Genomic DNA, 16,054 nt, shown 5'->3' on the forward strand with positions numbered 1-16,054 from the left:
TCTTCCAAAAAGCGTGAGAAGGCGTACAAACATCGAGAAGATATGCGCTGCGTTTCAAACCAGTCCCAGGATATCGATCAGACAAGGTGCACAACAGGTGGGAATCAACCGGTAAACACCATGAGAAACTGCTGTTGAAGACCATCTGTTCCTATACAAAAGTCAAACCCATCAGCCATTAAGCCCCAAGGCCATGGAAAAACTGTTGTGTTCCGCTAACACTATTGTCCAGAGAATTGAAGAACCGGACTTTGAGGTGAATATGGTTTGATTTAGCGAGGAAGCCCACTTTCGTTTGGATGGGTTCGTCAATAAGGAAAATTGGCGCGTTTGGGGGACTGAGAATACGCATCTCGCGGTGGAGAAGTCTTTTTACCCTCAACGGGTGACTCTGTGGTATGCAGTGTCCAGTCACGGAATAATGGGTGCGGTATTCCCTGATGGCACGGGGACTACTGAACGGTACCTGAAGGTTTTTGAAGATGATTTCATTCCCATTATCCAAAGCGACCTGATTTCGACAAGATGTGGTTCATGCAAGACGCAACTCGACCCCATCGAAGGAGGAGAGTGATGTCCTGGAGGAGCGCATTCTGGCTCTGGGGTACCCAGAGGTCACTGGCATGGGCCTCGATTGGCCGCCACATTTTACGGGGCTGAACACATTCGACTCCTTTTTCTCAAGCTATATTAGAGACAGTCAGGTACAAGAGCGCGCGCGCACACACACACACGCGCGCGCGAAGAAAATAGATATACAGCTTAATACCACCATGAGGATTGTCTCAGGAACTCTGCAATCAACTCCCGTTCCCTGGCTTCATGCCCTTTGAAATATACACTCCTGGAAATGGAAAAAAGAACACATTGACACCGGTGTGTCAGACCCACCGTAGTACCTGCTCCGGACACTGCGAGAGTGCTGTACAAGCAATGATCACACGCACGGCACAGAGGACACACCAGGAACCGCGGTGTTGGCCGTCGAATGGCGCTAGCTGCGCAGCATTTGTGCACCGCCGCCGTCAGTGTCAGTCAGTTTGCCGTGGCATACGGAGCTCCATAGCAGTATTTAACACTGGTAGCATGCCGCGACAGCGTGGACGTGAACCGTATGTGCAGTTGACGGACTTTGAGCGAGGGCGTATAGTGGGCATGCGGGAGGCCGGGTGGGCGTACCGCCGAATTGCTCAACACGTGGGGCGTGAGGTCTCCACAGTACATCGATGTTGTCGCCAGTGGTCGGCGGAAGGTGCACGTACCCATCGACCTGGGACCAGACCGCAGCACGGATGCACGCCAAGACCGTAGGATCCTACGCAGTGCCGTAGGGGACCGCACCGCCACTTCCCAGCAAATTAGGTACACTGTTGCTCCTGGGGTATCGGCGAGGACCATTCGCAACCGTCTCCATGAAGCTGGGCTACGGTCCCGCACACCGTTAGGCCGTCTTCCGCTCACGCCCCAACATCGTGCAGCCAGCCTCCAGTGGTGTCGCGACAGGCGTCAATGGAGGGACGAATGGAGACGTGTCGTCTTCAGCGATGAGAGTCGCTTCTGCCTTGGTGCCAATGATGGTCGTATGCGTGTTTGGCGCCGTGCAGGTGAGCGCCACAATCAGGACTGCATACGACCGAGGCACACAGGGCCAACACCCGGCATCATGGTGTGGGGAGCGATCTCTTACACTGGCCGTACACCTCTGGTGATCGTGGAGGGGACACTGAATAGTGCACGGTACATCCAAACCGTCATCGAACCCATCGTTCTACCATTCCTAGACAGGCAAGGGAACTTGCTGTTCCAACAGGACAATGCACGTCCGCATGTATCCCGTGCCACCCAACGTGCTCTAGAAGGTGTAAGTCAACTACCCTGGCCAGCAAGATCTCCGGATCTGTCCCCCATTGAGCATGTTTGGGACTGGATGAAGCGTCGTCTCACGCGGTCTGCTGGTCCAACTGAGGCGCCAGGTGGAAATGGCATGACAAGCCGTTCCACAGGACTACATCCAGCATCTCTACGATCGTCTCCATGGGAGAATAGCAGCCTGCATTGCTGCGAAACGTGGATATACACTGTACTAGTGCTGACATTGTGCATGCTCTGTTGCCTGTGTCTATGTGCCTGTGGTTCTGTCAGTGTGATCATGTGATGTATCTGACCCCAGGAATGTGTCAATAAAGTTTCCCTTTCCTGGGACGATGAATTCACGGTGTTCTTATTTCAATTTCCAGGAGTGTAGCTCCTCCCTCCCTCTCTCCCTCAGAAGGCAGCAAGCAGCTATACGAGAATGGAAGAAAATTTATGACCCCTCCGTCTCTGAAGATTTAACTATCCGAAAAATATTGGACCAACTACCCGCCTAAAATATGGGAAGACGAAGTCCTCAAACTCGCAGAAAGGTACGAGCGCCATCCTCATCACTGATTTTGATCCTTCGATACCGGTGGAAGGAATGCAAATGCCCAGAAGAACTTGGTGCAGACTTAATCGTGTGAGGACTAACCACGGCAGGTGTAAGGCCACTCTCAACAATTGGAAACTCACTGATGACCCATGATGCGACTGTGGTGCAGACGAACAAACATTCCCTCAACTAATCTTCGAATGTCCTGCGAGGAGGCTTGAAGGAGAATGGAGCGATATCATGAATGCTACTCCACGTGCTGTTCAGTGGGTGACCTGCTTAGATGTGGACATCTAATAGCAGCAATGGCTGTCTCCCTAATCTTTCGCATATTGTTGTTTGCAATCAATCATTTGATAATATATTTGTAATTCGTTTATTACATTAATAGTATGTGCGCAATTTTACTCTGTAGAAGCCATACGCTAAATAAATAAAATAAAGACAAGGTGTACAGCAGTCTATATTCGGCAAATTAAAATCACCCAGAACCATAACGTGGTGGGGAAATCTACTCGAAATATTTTCCAAATTATTCTTCAGGTGCTCAGCCACAACAGCTGCAGAGCCCGGGGGCCTATAGAGACATCCATTTACCATGTCCGAGCCTGCTTTAACCGTGACCTTCACCCAAATCATTTCACAAGGGAGAACCGGTAGAGGTACTCAGGGTACCCTCCGCCACACACCGTCAGGTGACTTGCGGAGTATGGATGTAGATGTATAACCCCAAAACTATTGTTGAGATGGAGGCGGCCATTCTGAAGGTCACTTCAGCGGACCATGCAGAATTTCGTTGTCTGCGCCAAATCATCGCCAGTGACGGCAGGCATATCGAAGTGTCATAACCTATATCCGAATATATGTAGTGACATTTACATGCTGAATAAAGAGTGCGCAAGCCGTAGTTTGTACCTATTTTTTTCATATAGTTCAATGACTGTCACCCTGTATCTTCGGTCTGACTCAAACATTTTTACCTCGAGACGTCAAGCTGATGATTCCTAAATGTCACAGGATGTATCGTATCAGCCATTATCTCTTTTGGTCATCAATGATGATTACGATGTCTTGATATAATGTCTATCTTCACTTGACAATGTTCTCCAGGTATTCAGGCATGTCCGAAGGAACAGACACTGTTCAATTACAGCTGTGGTAAATATTACGAAGTGGATTCAATGCGAATCCTCATTGAAATCAGTTGTTTTTTTTCACATGAAAATCTGTGTCGTAATGAGACGCGAATTTCTCGCTTGTAAGGAGCAGTACGTCTCAGAAATTTCCATGTCATCAAGACCACAACCCTTACGCTCACATGCTCGCACGCACACACGCCTGTGTGTCTGAAGGACATTGCAATTTAAAGATACAGACATAGTATAAACACAGATACTGTAACCATCCATGATGTATCCATGCCTTGTTCGCCTGGAATGACGATTACCTGTTTCTCTCTGTGCAAGGATCACGAAATCTGCGAGCGTTTGAGTTGTGGATTCCATGGAAATTTGGGTATATCCTGGATGCGTGCTGGATGCGATCGCTCGCCATGAGCGGTAACTCCAGGTTCGAATTCAGGTCCGGCATAAATTTGCATGTGGCAAAAACAGCTGATATCAATTCGGATTCGCAGAATTGGACATTTCAAAGTGAACATATAACACTATATAAATAGTGACATCGTAATCATCACTGATGGCTGAAAGACGTATTGGTTGATACAATAAAACTTGTGGCATGTAGTAATTGTCAATCTGATACTGCTGATGTCAGTAAGGATTGGCAAAATGTGAATCCATTTCGTAACAACTTTTTTAATCAAGTTCTCTCAATGTGCCTTCGTTCCTAAATCTGATCAGTACCTCTTCTCACCCTCTGCGAACATAACCTTCAGCAGTATTCCACCTTAACTGCTAATCGCCCACGTTTCATTTCCGTCCAAGTACACACTCCATACGGATCCCAGACAAAGACTTCTTAATGCTTAACTTTACATAAAATGTTAACGATTTCCTCTTATTCAGAAAGGCTTTTCTTGCTATTGCCAGTCTATATTTTATATCCCAGATTCTTAGTTCGTCACCGCTTATTTTGCTGCGCAAATAGCGAAGCTCATCTACTACTATAGTTTCTCATTTCCTAATCCAATTCCCTCAACATTTATTTAATTCGACTGCGTTCTGTTATCCTTGTTCCACTTATGGTGATATTCGTCACCTTTTTTCGAGAAAATATCCATCGCGTTCAACTGAGCTTCCTAGTCCTTTGCCGCCTCTAACAGAATTACAGGTGTAATGGTATCGGCAAATGTTAAACTCTTTCGTTTATTCTTCATTACCTTCCATTCATCTTCCATAGATTCCTTAGTTCAGATTTCTATTTGCTCTACATTTGTATTTAATAATAATACATTAACTGTAGCCAAACAGTATTCAAAGTACAGTTATAATAATGCAAGGAAGTGGACATTTAATACACCACGGTGTGCAGAGGCACTTACTGTTTCTTCTAGAGCAGAGTTATATACAGTAACGTTCGTATATTCGGTTACGCGCACGCACAAACGAACGGCCGAACGTTTTGCATTTGGTCCTGACGTTTTGTTGCAAATATGGGAGGTGGGAACCCTTCACAGCCATTTGTTAAGTTCTCCCAGTTTTCCTTTGTCCAAGTTCGGAGAATCACGACCTCGGCACTGAAAAATGCTCCACCTACGTCTCCTTACATTTTTATTCCTGCGTTCTGACATTTAGCATTGTAAGGTTCATGTTGCTGTAAGGTAGCAAGTAGCGCACACGTCGCTTCACGTGACAGGCGTTGTCAGAGTGCGAGAAAACCGAGCCGTATCATGCTGAAGCCTTCACAGATCGTGGGGATTCACCCGCGATGCTTGGCGTGGAGCTGTGTAGATTTCATCATTTACATTTAGTGCTTGAATGTTAATACACATCTACAACCATGCTTCTGACTTACTTCCACTAATAGATTGCTAAAAATGATTCCAGTCTTTCAATTCACATGTGAAAAACCCAAATAAAAATTTCAGTAAATGGGCCGTGCTGCGGCCATGCTTGCAGTTGTCCATTATAATCATCCGGGCTGTTATGCCGTGGTCGGTTGATGAATTTTGTGTCAATTCCCAACGTTTCGTTCCCGTCTGCGGAGGACATCTTCAAGGTGGTCCGTAGCTCGATGGAAGGTCCGACACACCCGCTGGCTCGCTACTGACTGCCACTAAATTCCGTGTCCGCGCGCTCCCGCGCCGCGGCGTGACGTCACGTGTTTTGGAAACGTCAGTGCAATTGGCCGCTGTCCGTCGCCTTCGATCGCCGTTGCCATCACCCAGTAGTGGACGGGTGGAACACATCTTTAACACCGGCATCCATAAACCGTTTAATTTCACGCCCTCCTCCTTTCGGTTGAAATTATTTGGGTGTTTAGCGATTTAGATTGCCTCCCTGTAATATCCGCTTGTGGCCGCTAGTACTTGCGTCTCCTCGAAACAAATATTGTGGTTCCCTGGCTGGAAAGCATGCTCCGCAACAGCTGATCGTTCCGTTTCTCCTCTTCTACAATTTCCTTTGTGCTCTTCCAAACGTTTAGAAACAGTTCTTTTAGTGGTACCCACATAAACATCTCCACAGCTGCATGGGATCCTATACAAGGACGCTCGAAAGCCATTGGAAAAAACTGGAGTGTATAGGATCCCATGCAGCTGTGGAGATGTGGACACGGAATTTAGCGGCAGTCAGTAGCGAGCCAGTGGGTATGTCGGACCTTCCATCGAGCTACGGACGCCCTTGAAGATGTCTCCCGCAGTTGGAGACGAAACGTTGGGAATTGACACAGAATTCATCAACCGACCACGGCATAACAGCCCGGATAATTATAATGGACATGATATTTCCGGCCGTGAAAGTCTACATTTCAGTATGCTTGCGGTTGTTTGTCTTCTCGTGTTGACTGGCGCCACTTGGTTTCGCAAGCGTTGCGTGTCCGCTACTGGCAGCAGCAGCGGTTATTGACATGTAACTGTGGCCCTATCTTTTGGGGGGGGGGGGGGGATGCGACGTCGTCGTTCTTCCGGGTCGAGTCAGTGTGCAGTTTTGGGGACTCAGGAGGAGCGAGGTCTGCGCAATGCGGGAAACGCTGGGACCGCTGGTGGCTCGCAAAGCTGCCGGATCGAAGGCCTGTGGTCACGAAGGTATTCACGACCTCGTCGTAAACCGGAACCTGCAAGCTTTGAGCGCTTTTGGATTCAAGTACAGAAACCACCACCATTATGAGATCCCACGATTCTCCAGTCACTTGGGTTCGTGTTGCTACTCGTAGTGTTGCCGAGGCGAAGAGCAGCTAGCTGAGTGCTTGGGGAAGGCGGATTTGATTACCTTTCCTGGACTTCTAATTACTATTTATTACATTCAGTTCAACCAGTGGTTTTCTCCTGCCTCGTGGCCGCTAACGCCCCAGTTACCTGCTCTGGGGTTAGTGTATGTAACGGCAGGATACGTTTCCTCGCCTTGCCACTGCTGTCCGGTAAGGCGTGTAGTTTTGACAGCTTTCTTGATTGTAGGTTGGTTGTCGATTCTTCTACTCTGGTGGCAGTGATTCCTTTCTCGTTCTGGGAGCTCTAAGCACAGTATTCTCTGGGCGGATTCCAGACTGCCGGTTCCGGCTTTGACGTATTTTTACATCTTTGCATGTGGTTTATTGGACGTCAGGTATCTGCAGCAAGATTACCATTATTCATTCGTTAGACTGCCACTTGTCTGACTTCCCATCTTGTGAAGTGAACACAACTCTTGGCTGCCTACCTCATCGCTCGCGAAAGTGTTTTTTACCGGACCTACTCAGAGCTCCATTCCTGGTGCACCGTCTGTGTCTCGCCCAGCTTTAGTCCAACACAAACACTATGACGTTTATCCATATACCTTTTGATAAAATGAACAGAATGTACCCTTACTAATATCCCAGATCATGTTAACGTAACAACATAAATAAGTCAACAGTTCATTTGAAAGTTTGTTATTAATTTAAAAATTTAAATATGAAGGTCCTAGTCATATAAATAGCTGTATCTCAAAGCATATGCAATAACTGTGTTATTGATTACTGGGCATTCATGTTAATGGCAATCCTGATTAAAATATTTGCTATCAACTGCCTGTAATATACGTTAATACACGAATAGAAATAAGACATCAGATCACCTGAAGTTTGTTCTTGTAGGAAATTATTTACTTATTTTATTTTGTGCTCTCCTGTTATCGCCAGTCTGATTAAAATATTTGCCCTTATATCGACTATAATCCATGTAAAAAAAGAAATTACATCTCTGTGCAAAATAGGCCTACACTATATCTTTTTGTCAAGGTCTTCGTTACAAGAAACTAAATTTACATCCATATCGACAGATAAGCAATAGTCATGGCGGTACATTAAAGCTTGTTCCGTCTTTTTGTCATAGAACCAGCACCCAGCATTATGCTGGAAATAATGATGTAGCTTTCAGAAACCACCTGAATATGAACCTGAAAAGGTTCTAAAACCGGTTCACGGAATAAAACAATCATTTTAAAAGTGACTGGTTACAGTTTTATATTAATTATTTGAAATAACACCTTTTACTTGGGTGCAGTAAGGACGATAATTTTGTAAATTCTACGTATACACTTATCAAAAGGTGTTCGAAATTTGCACCGTTTTCTTGAATGCAAGTATTGCATCGCTAAATCATCCCTTCACAAGTCCAAGCCCATCCGCTCCATCTGGTTTGTCCTCTGGTGCAGTCACATTTTCGTCATTTATCATTCTTTTGTCGGGGTACTTCCCGACATTTGCGACCCGCCGTGTCTTGTAAATTACTTGTCTCAGCGTCATCTACAACGCTTTGGATTATCTTTAACCGTTATTATGAATCACCCTGTACACATTGCAACATGAAGGATAACTTAATAACTTGTCTGACACTTCTCTTCTACTACTACTACTACTACTACTACTACTACTACTACTACTACTACTATTTCATGTGATTTGACTCTTCGAATTGTACAAGTCATAAATAGCCTTTCACTTCCCTTTAGAACGTCGACATCGTTACAGACTCCGATCATTCAACATCAGTACCTTCCCTCGTTTCGGCTCTTGAGGAAGAACGGGCTGCCGCTCCTCCAGACATTTAGTACCTCAATGAAGGCACCTAACAAAGCGTCTCCAGCGGAGTTCAAGCAATCACAAAGGCCAAGGATGGACATATGTTGTAATGAAACATTACAACCAAAGATTAAATTGAGAGGAATGTAGAATATAAACTCTGTAATGTTCATATTGGATTCGCTTTTGTTTCATACTCCAAAAAGGAGTTAAGATACACTCTCGCTTGTTACCTGGTAGGGCACTGACGTAATTTTTGGTGTGTGCTGAAGGCAGCCATCTTGTTAGTATTTATGATTTGTGCGACGAGCATAGTAAGTCTTACTGACGTGTGAATAAAAAATAGTGAAAAGTATCCAAGACAATTATTTAAAGCGACGTAGCATTGTATTCCTTTGTTTCCACATTCTTCGTGAAGGAAACCGATGCCGATTTAGGAAGATATGCACGGTCAACAAAGAGAAGAACATTGATGGAGACTAATGGTTTGGTGTGTTTTGGGGAGAGAGACCAGACAGCGGGGTCACCGGTCTCATCGGATTAGGGAAGGATGGCGAAGGAAGTCGGCCGTGCCCTTTCTAAGGAACCATCCCGGCATTTTCCTGGAGCAATTTAGAGAAATCACTGAAAACTTAAATCAGGATGGCCGGACGCGGGATTGAACTGTCGTCCTCCCGAATAAGAGTCCAGTGTGCTATCCACTGCGCCACCTCACTCGGTGGCGACTAATGAATTAATACTGTAGCAGAAGGACTAATTCTACATTTAAGGTCAGAACTCTGAATAAATCAACAACGATGTAGAATTCAAAAATATTATTAATCGAAATTGTAAATTATATTACAGGCAAATTTCGCGCAGCGCCGAATTTGTCCGCATTCAAGCCGGTCAATACAGTCCGCAAATAAGCCTTTCAAAAATTCTACAGTTAAATTTCCTTATACATATTTTGTTTTAAAAATCAATAAATAATATTTTTTATTTATTTCGCTACATCGAGTGATCCGATAGTGTACGATCTGATACCATATGATGGAAATTAACGACGTCAGAATGCGTCAAGACAGTGTAAAATCTGTAATTATCATAAAATGAAGGCTTTCACGACCGGATGGTACTGTTTTTGATAATTCTTCCGGGTTACATGGCCGTGGTACATGGAGTTGTTCTATTCCTAACGTTTCGTCCAATACTACGCTGGACATCTTCAGAGGTATGGATGGCCCTGCGGACTCCTGCCGACTCAGTCTGCAGGACTCAGCAGAACGAGCCATACCTCTGAAAATGTCCAACGTAGTATTGGACGAAACGTTAGGAATAGAAGAATTCCATGGAGCACGGCCATATAACCCGGAAGAATTAACATATGTACATTACGACAGTTGTAGCGAGGGTTTGCTCATGCGCGTCCATTAACACCCTCGTGCCAGCCAAAGGGGAGAGCGCCGTACTCACGTCTAGGATGGTCTTGGGCTCCGGGTAGTAGGGCGTGAGCGGCTTGGCGATGGGCGCCTTGTCTTCCTCGACGGCCAGGAGGTCCGGCCGCTCAGAGGGCGTGGGCAAGTCGAACGAGACGACCTTGGTGGCCGCTCCCAGCAGGTCCGGCCGCTTCTGGACTGCGGCCTCCGCTTCTACCACCACCTGAGTGAACGAGAGGTGGTGAGGTGTCGGCAGGAGCACAGCTCGCTACACGAAATCTGTCGTCGAAGACAGCAGTGGCCTATAGTGGCTCCAGAAGTCACCGTGTAAAAAAAATGAAAATAATAATCCGAAGAATTAAAGAATTGACAAACTCATATCGTTTTATCCATTTCGTTACTACGAAACGCAGTGAGTACAGGACAATTAGTCTCATTTCACACGCAGCCACAGCTATGTTAAGAATCATTAATAAAAGGCTGGAACAGCTAATGGAGGAAAATCTGGCAGAGGAGTTATTTTGTTTCGGGCGGAACATGGGCACATATGGGGTAGTAACAATCTTGTCTCACACACACACACACACACACACACACACACACACACACACACAAGAGAGAGAGAGAGAGAGAGAGAGAGAGAGAGAGAGAGAGAGAGAGAGAGAGAGAGAGAGAGAGATTATTTTAAAATTAGGCGCACAAAGCCACTAAGGACATGGGCAACCTGATACAAACAACAAAAGTAATAGTACTAGGAGCAAATTAAGGGTAAAGGTGAGGTTAATATAGAAATATGAGAAAATGCGCACAGCTTTAAATCCGTAGCAAGCAGGACAGAAACTGACTGAAACAGCAGTACAGAAACAAAAACCAATATACCAAGGCGAAAGAGGCATTTTGTGAAAAAGGAGATAAGTGTTTTAGGGCGCACAACAATGAGGTTATCAGCGCCCGTTCCCTAAAGAAATGTTGACGAGTGCAGTCAAGATCTGTTAAGCAAGGATCAATTCAGAGCCGATCTTTGCGAGAATTGTAAATGTTCAAATTTCAAGATTCTACACAGCACATCAAAACAGGTAGATAAAACTAAAAATAAAATGCCAGTACTAAAGAGGTAAAAATAATTAACGGTGGCTGAGTGACCACTTTACAGCACATTAAGATCTCAATCCCAATATCTTAGGGAGAAGTCCAGACAGCACACAAAAACTTAAAACTCTAGCTACACTCGCCTCATTATTCGTTAAAATAGAGGGCAGGTCTGGTGGGAAACTTAAATCTTCCCTCAAAGCCACATATAAAACACTCAGTTAAAATACGTCGTATCGACAGCTGTGTCCAACATGTCCGACACGTTGTTGGCTCCTCACGGCGTAACAGAAAACCAAGTGTCAACGGACAATGTCCTATTCGAAGCCGTGTAAGGGCTACTTCCTCAGCTCGTCACTGTCGGAAGGAGTTAAGCCACGATCGAACAGAATGAGAAAAAGGAGAATTATCTGCAGCTATGAGGACAAAGATTTGAGGAAAAGACTAAAAAAATGTTTTGAATGGAGAGTTCTCGTGTATGGTGCTGAAACATGGACTCTGAGGAAGAAAAATGTAGCGTGGCTAGAGGCTTTTGACACGTGAACATGGTGGAAGATGGAAGGAATAAGCTCGATGGATAAAGCGAAAAAATGAAGTACTGAGAGGAGTGGGGGAAAAGGTAATTACCGTATGCAATGGAAAGAGGGGTAAAAACGGGATTGGACATATACTAAGAAAAAAGTTAATTTCGTAAAAACAGTCTGAGGGGAATATAGAAGGGAAGAGGAGGCGAGAGAGAAAGTTCAAATGGCTCTGAGCACTATGGGACTTAACATCGGAGGTCATCAATCCCCTAAACGTGGAACTACTTAAACCTAACTAACCTTAGGACATCACACACATCCATGCCCGAGGCAGGATTCGAACCCGCGACCGTAGCAGCAGCACGGTTCCGGATTGAAGCGCCTAGAACCGATCGGCGACAGCGGGCAGCGAGAGAGAAAGACTTCAGATCATGAATGATGAAGTGGACACCAGAACACACAATAGCATTAAGAACGAAGCGACGGATTGCAGGAGGTGGAGACGCGGAGGACCTGCTAATATAGCAAACAACTGATGATGCTAGTTTCACTCCTCATCAGAAATGGACATTTTCAGATACTCATTGCCGTGACGGCAACGCAAAGTTTTATAAATCTTCGCTCGGGTCCATCATCACCGAAAAAATACTAAGAAGCCCTGGCCATACGGGAAGTCAATAATCAGATGCAAACTTTCCGTCCAGTCTCTCGTGAATCATCCGAAGCTAAAGACAACATATAAAAATTAGAAACATTAAATATCGCATTTAGAAAGCAATCAAGCATGAGGACACTACCATAGTAATGTTTGAGTGCCGCACGCTCTCGCAAAATGAGATAAGGAAAAAAATCGCAGCACTAAGGAGGAGCTGCGTGACTAAGTTGGTAGGCGTGTTCATGCATATGAAATTTGATGTCTATTCCAATTTCTCATTAATCGCGTGAGAGTCGTGCTACTAGGGCCACTATAATGGCGCATATTAGGTTTGCTTTAAGGGAAGACGGAAGGCAAGTGGGCTTCAAAAATTCGGTATTTGGTTTTCTAGCGTATTTGAAATGCCTCGTCTTTTCTGCGTGAAACAGTTTTTGTTTTATATAAATACGACAATTTTTTCGGGAGCTATGATTGTTTTCCTGACGCTCTGTGGCAATCTGGGGACGGTCACAGCAAGGCTTATGACGGAGTATGTGCAGAACAAGCCCATGGTCCTAAAGTCACAATTTCTAATTTAGACTGCATTGGGCATGCCCAGAAGAGAATGAGGTCCAGGTTGAAAAGATTATTGAAAGTAAGGTCAAAAATAGTGTTGGAAGATGGTAAGAAGATAGATGGTAAAGGTCGCCTCACAAATCTTGAAATAGAATTATTATGGCTTGGCCATAAGGACAAATGTAGGGAAATTAGAAAACACGAAAAAAAGCTGTATGGGCTATATTTTTCCATAAACTTTCCACAAATGAAAATCCAGTACACGGTCTTTGCCCGAATGATCCTGACACTTGGTGCAAGTACAGGAGAAGTGCCAGATATGACCACAAACCTTCTTTACTCGAATGATATTAAACCCATATTTAGAGATCTTTGTAAAGATACCTTGCTGAAGAAATGTCTTCATGGGAAAACCGAAAATTTAAATGAATGTATGAATTGTCATTTGGAACCAGTTAACAAGAACTGTATATGTTCAGCTTATAGCCATCAAATTTGTTGTTTATGATACTATTTTATGCTTCAATGGTGGTGTAATTAGAAAACTAGGTGTTTTGAAATTATTGGGCATAAAATTAGTAGAAATGCTCCAAAATCTTTGGTGAAAATAGATAGAGAATCCGCAAAGCGGATATTGCGAAAAAAAAGTGCCAGACAGAAAGGAAGAGGGACCAAGAGAAGAAAATGCGATCAGTATGATTTTGATGATGTTCAGTATGATGCAGGAAAATATTATATTAGTGGTAACTAATTCTCATGAACTATTCTAGAATTGCAATATAAAAGCATTAGATGGATTTTTCTCAAAAGTACATTTTTTTTTACTTTCAGGTGCTATTATTTGATAAACTAATGGGGTTAGAAACATAAAATTTGGTAAATTTGTGCTGCAGATAGTAATAAGTTATTTCAATTAAATTAAGAGCCACTAAACAATCAGAAACTGTTTTATAATAATTAATGTACAAAAGAAAGTTAAATTTTACTAGTGAAAGAATAAAATATTTTTCCTTCAAAACCATAAGAGGCAGTATGTTCATTTTACTTGTAAATTGAGGCATATATGTTATATGTGTGCAGTAAAAATTTCGTTGTTTTATCACATAGTTCTTTTGAAAAGTGTACCTACTCAAAGGGTAAAGTAGCACTGGCAGAATAGCGATAAAAATTCCCTTCCATCTCTCTTGAAATACACGCTGTAACGGTCGTGAGCGTTAGCTAGCTTTGAGATGGGACGTGGAGAGTTAATGTTGGTCAAGAATGCCTTTAAGGCGGCAAAGACGCCATTATCAACACCTCACTGAGTTTGAACGATGTCGTTTCACAGGGTTACGAGAAGCTCGATGTCGTCCTGCGATACTGCAGAAAGATATGGCAGGAATGTAGCCACTATGTGATTTCTGGCAGGAGTGGTCACAAGAAAGTACGGTCGCAAGAAAAACGCGCTCCAGGCGGCCACGTGTCACTACCGAGAGGGAAGACCATCGTGTTCGGCGTGTAGTTCTGGCATTGTATTGCATCTGCAGCAGCAATGTGAGCAGCAGTTGGCGCCACAGTGACAATGAACTGTCACAAATCAGTTACTTCAAGGACAGCCCCGAGTTAGGCGCCCGACTCAGTGCATTCCACTGTGGCTTCGGTACTGTCATTCGACGGCAGGGTGACGGTATGTCGTGTTTTCTGATGAAAGCCAGTTCTGCCTCCGTGCCAGTGATGGCACTGTGTGTGTGTGTGTGTGTGTGTGTGTGTGTGTGTGTGTGTGTGTGTGTGTGTGTGTTTGTTTTTAAAAGGAGGCAACTTGTCACCTTGCAACCAACCTGCATGGAACTCCATCCCATGAACTGACATCCGGCACCAGTGCAACACAATGCGTCCATTGTTGCATGCTTGCAGTCAGCAGTCTAGAGGTTACGCTGCTTATTAATTTACCATCATTTCATATTTTTAGTGGCTTATGTCGCACTTATATTAACATGTGATCTTGTAATGTTAATATATAAAGATAGTAACTGTTCTCGAAAGAACAGATACCATTGATGACCGGGCAGCTTCTCTAGAATAAATGAAAATTGAAACCCTCAGCTGCCGACAGGTGTTGTTGATATACCTCGATGGGGAGAGCTGAAATGTGTGCCCCGACCGGTACTCGAATCCGGGATCTCCTGCTTACATGGCAGACGCTCTCTCCACTTTTTTTTAACCTCATTTTGTTCGCTTTCGTTCGTTGCATCTGCTCGGAGCGGACGTTGTAAGACACCCGTTTAAGTTCGTCGTTGATCGGTTAACTCAGTTTTTTATTAGAGGGATGACAGTCTGTTCTCGAAAGAACAAATACCATTGATGACCGTGCAGCTTCGAGAACAGTTACTATCTCCATATATATATAGTGAAAGGCTACCCAGCCATTGACCTTCGTCTGTGCGAATGTACACAGGTTGCCCGAACTCTTACGGGAATCGTCACCTTAGTGTGCTCGAGTAATGATATATATATATATATATATATATATATATATATATATATATATATATATATATATATATATATATATATATATATATATATATGCTACCCAACACCGGAGTAGCAATGGGTAATCCATTAGGCCCTGAGATTGCCAATCTTTACATGGAGAGATTTGAACAATCAGCCCTAGACTAAGCTAATAACAAACAATCTCGTTGGTATCGATATGTAGATGACACATTTGTGGTTTGGTCCCATGGCAGAAAGGCCTTGGACGATTTCTTTGATTATCTAAATAAAATTCACCCAAAAATACAGTTTACCATGGAAATAGAAAAGGATAACAGAATATCTTTCTTGGATGTCTTAGTTATGAGACGGTCCGATAGTAGCTTGGAATATAAGGTTTTTCGGAAGGAAACACATACGGACAGATATTTACACAAAACTTCTAATCATCATCCACAACAAAAAAAAAAGGGTGTCATAAAAAGTCTTGTCGATCGAGCGGAACGGATATGTACTCCTGATCCTTTGGATGCTGAAGTGAAACATCTGAAGCAGGCTTTTGAAAAAAACGGCTACTCAAAAAAAAGAGATAAATACAATTTTGCGTCCAAGGAACAGGAGACCAAAAGATAAGAATGAACCACAACGCAAGAACAATACAGTAGTTCTCCCTTTTATTAAAAAAGTAACAGATCGGATCGGTAAGATTTTACGAAAACATGACATAAAACCGGTCTTTAAACCAACAAAGAAAAGTCAAGTACTACTA

General features: G+C 43.9%; 1 protein-coding gene across 1 annotated transcript in view; it reads right to left on the bottom strand.

The window, feature by feature from the left end:
- LOC126291470 (uncharacterized) overlaps positions 1-16,054 on the bottom strand; it is a 323,747-nt gene that overhangs the window by 183,279 nt on the left and 124,414 nt on the right. Inside the window, exon 10 of the mRNA XM_049984981.1 lies at positions 10,025-10,210. Coding sequence (XP_049840938.1) covers positions 10,025-10,210 — 186 coding nt within the window. The remainder of the gene's footprint in view (positions 1-10,024; positions 10,211-16,054) is intronic.

This window comes from Schistocerca gregaria, chromosome 9 (assembly GCF_023897955.1).
Source record: "Schistocerca gregaria isolate iqSchGreg1 chromosome 9, iqSchGreg1.2, whole genome shotgun sequence".
In the NCBI taxonomy this organism is placed as follows: Eukaryota; Metazoa; Arthropoda; class Insecta; order Orthoptera; family Acrididae; genus Schistocerca; species Schistocerca gregaria.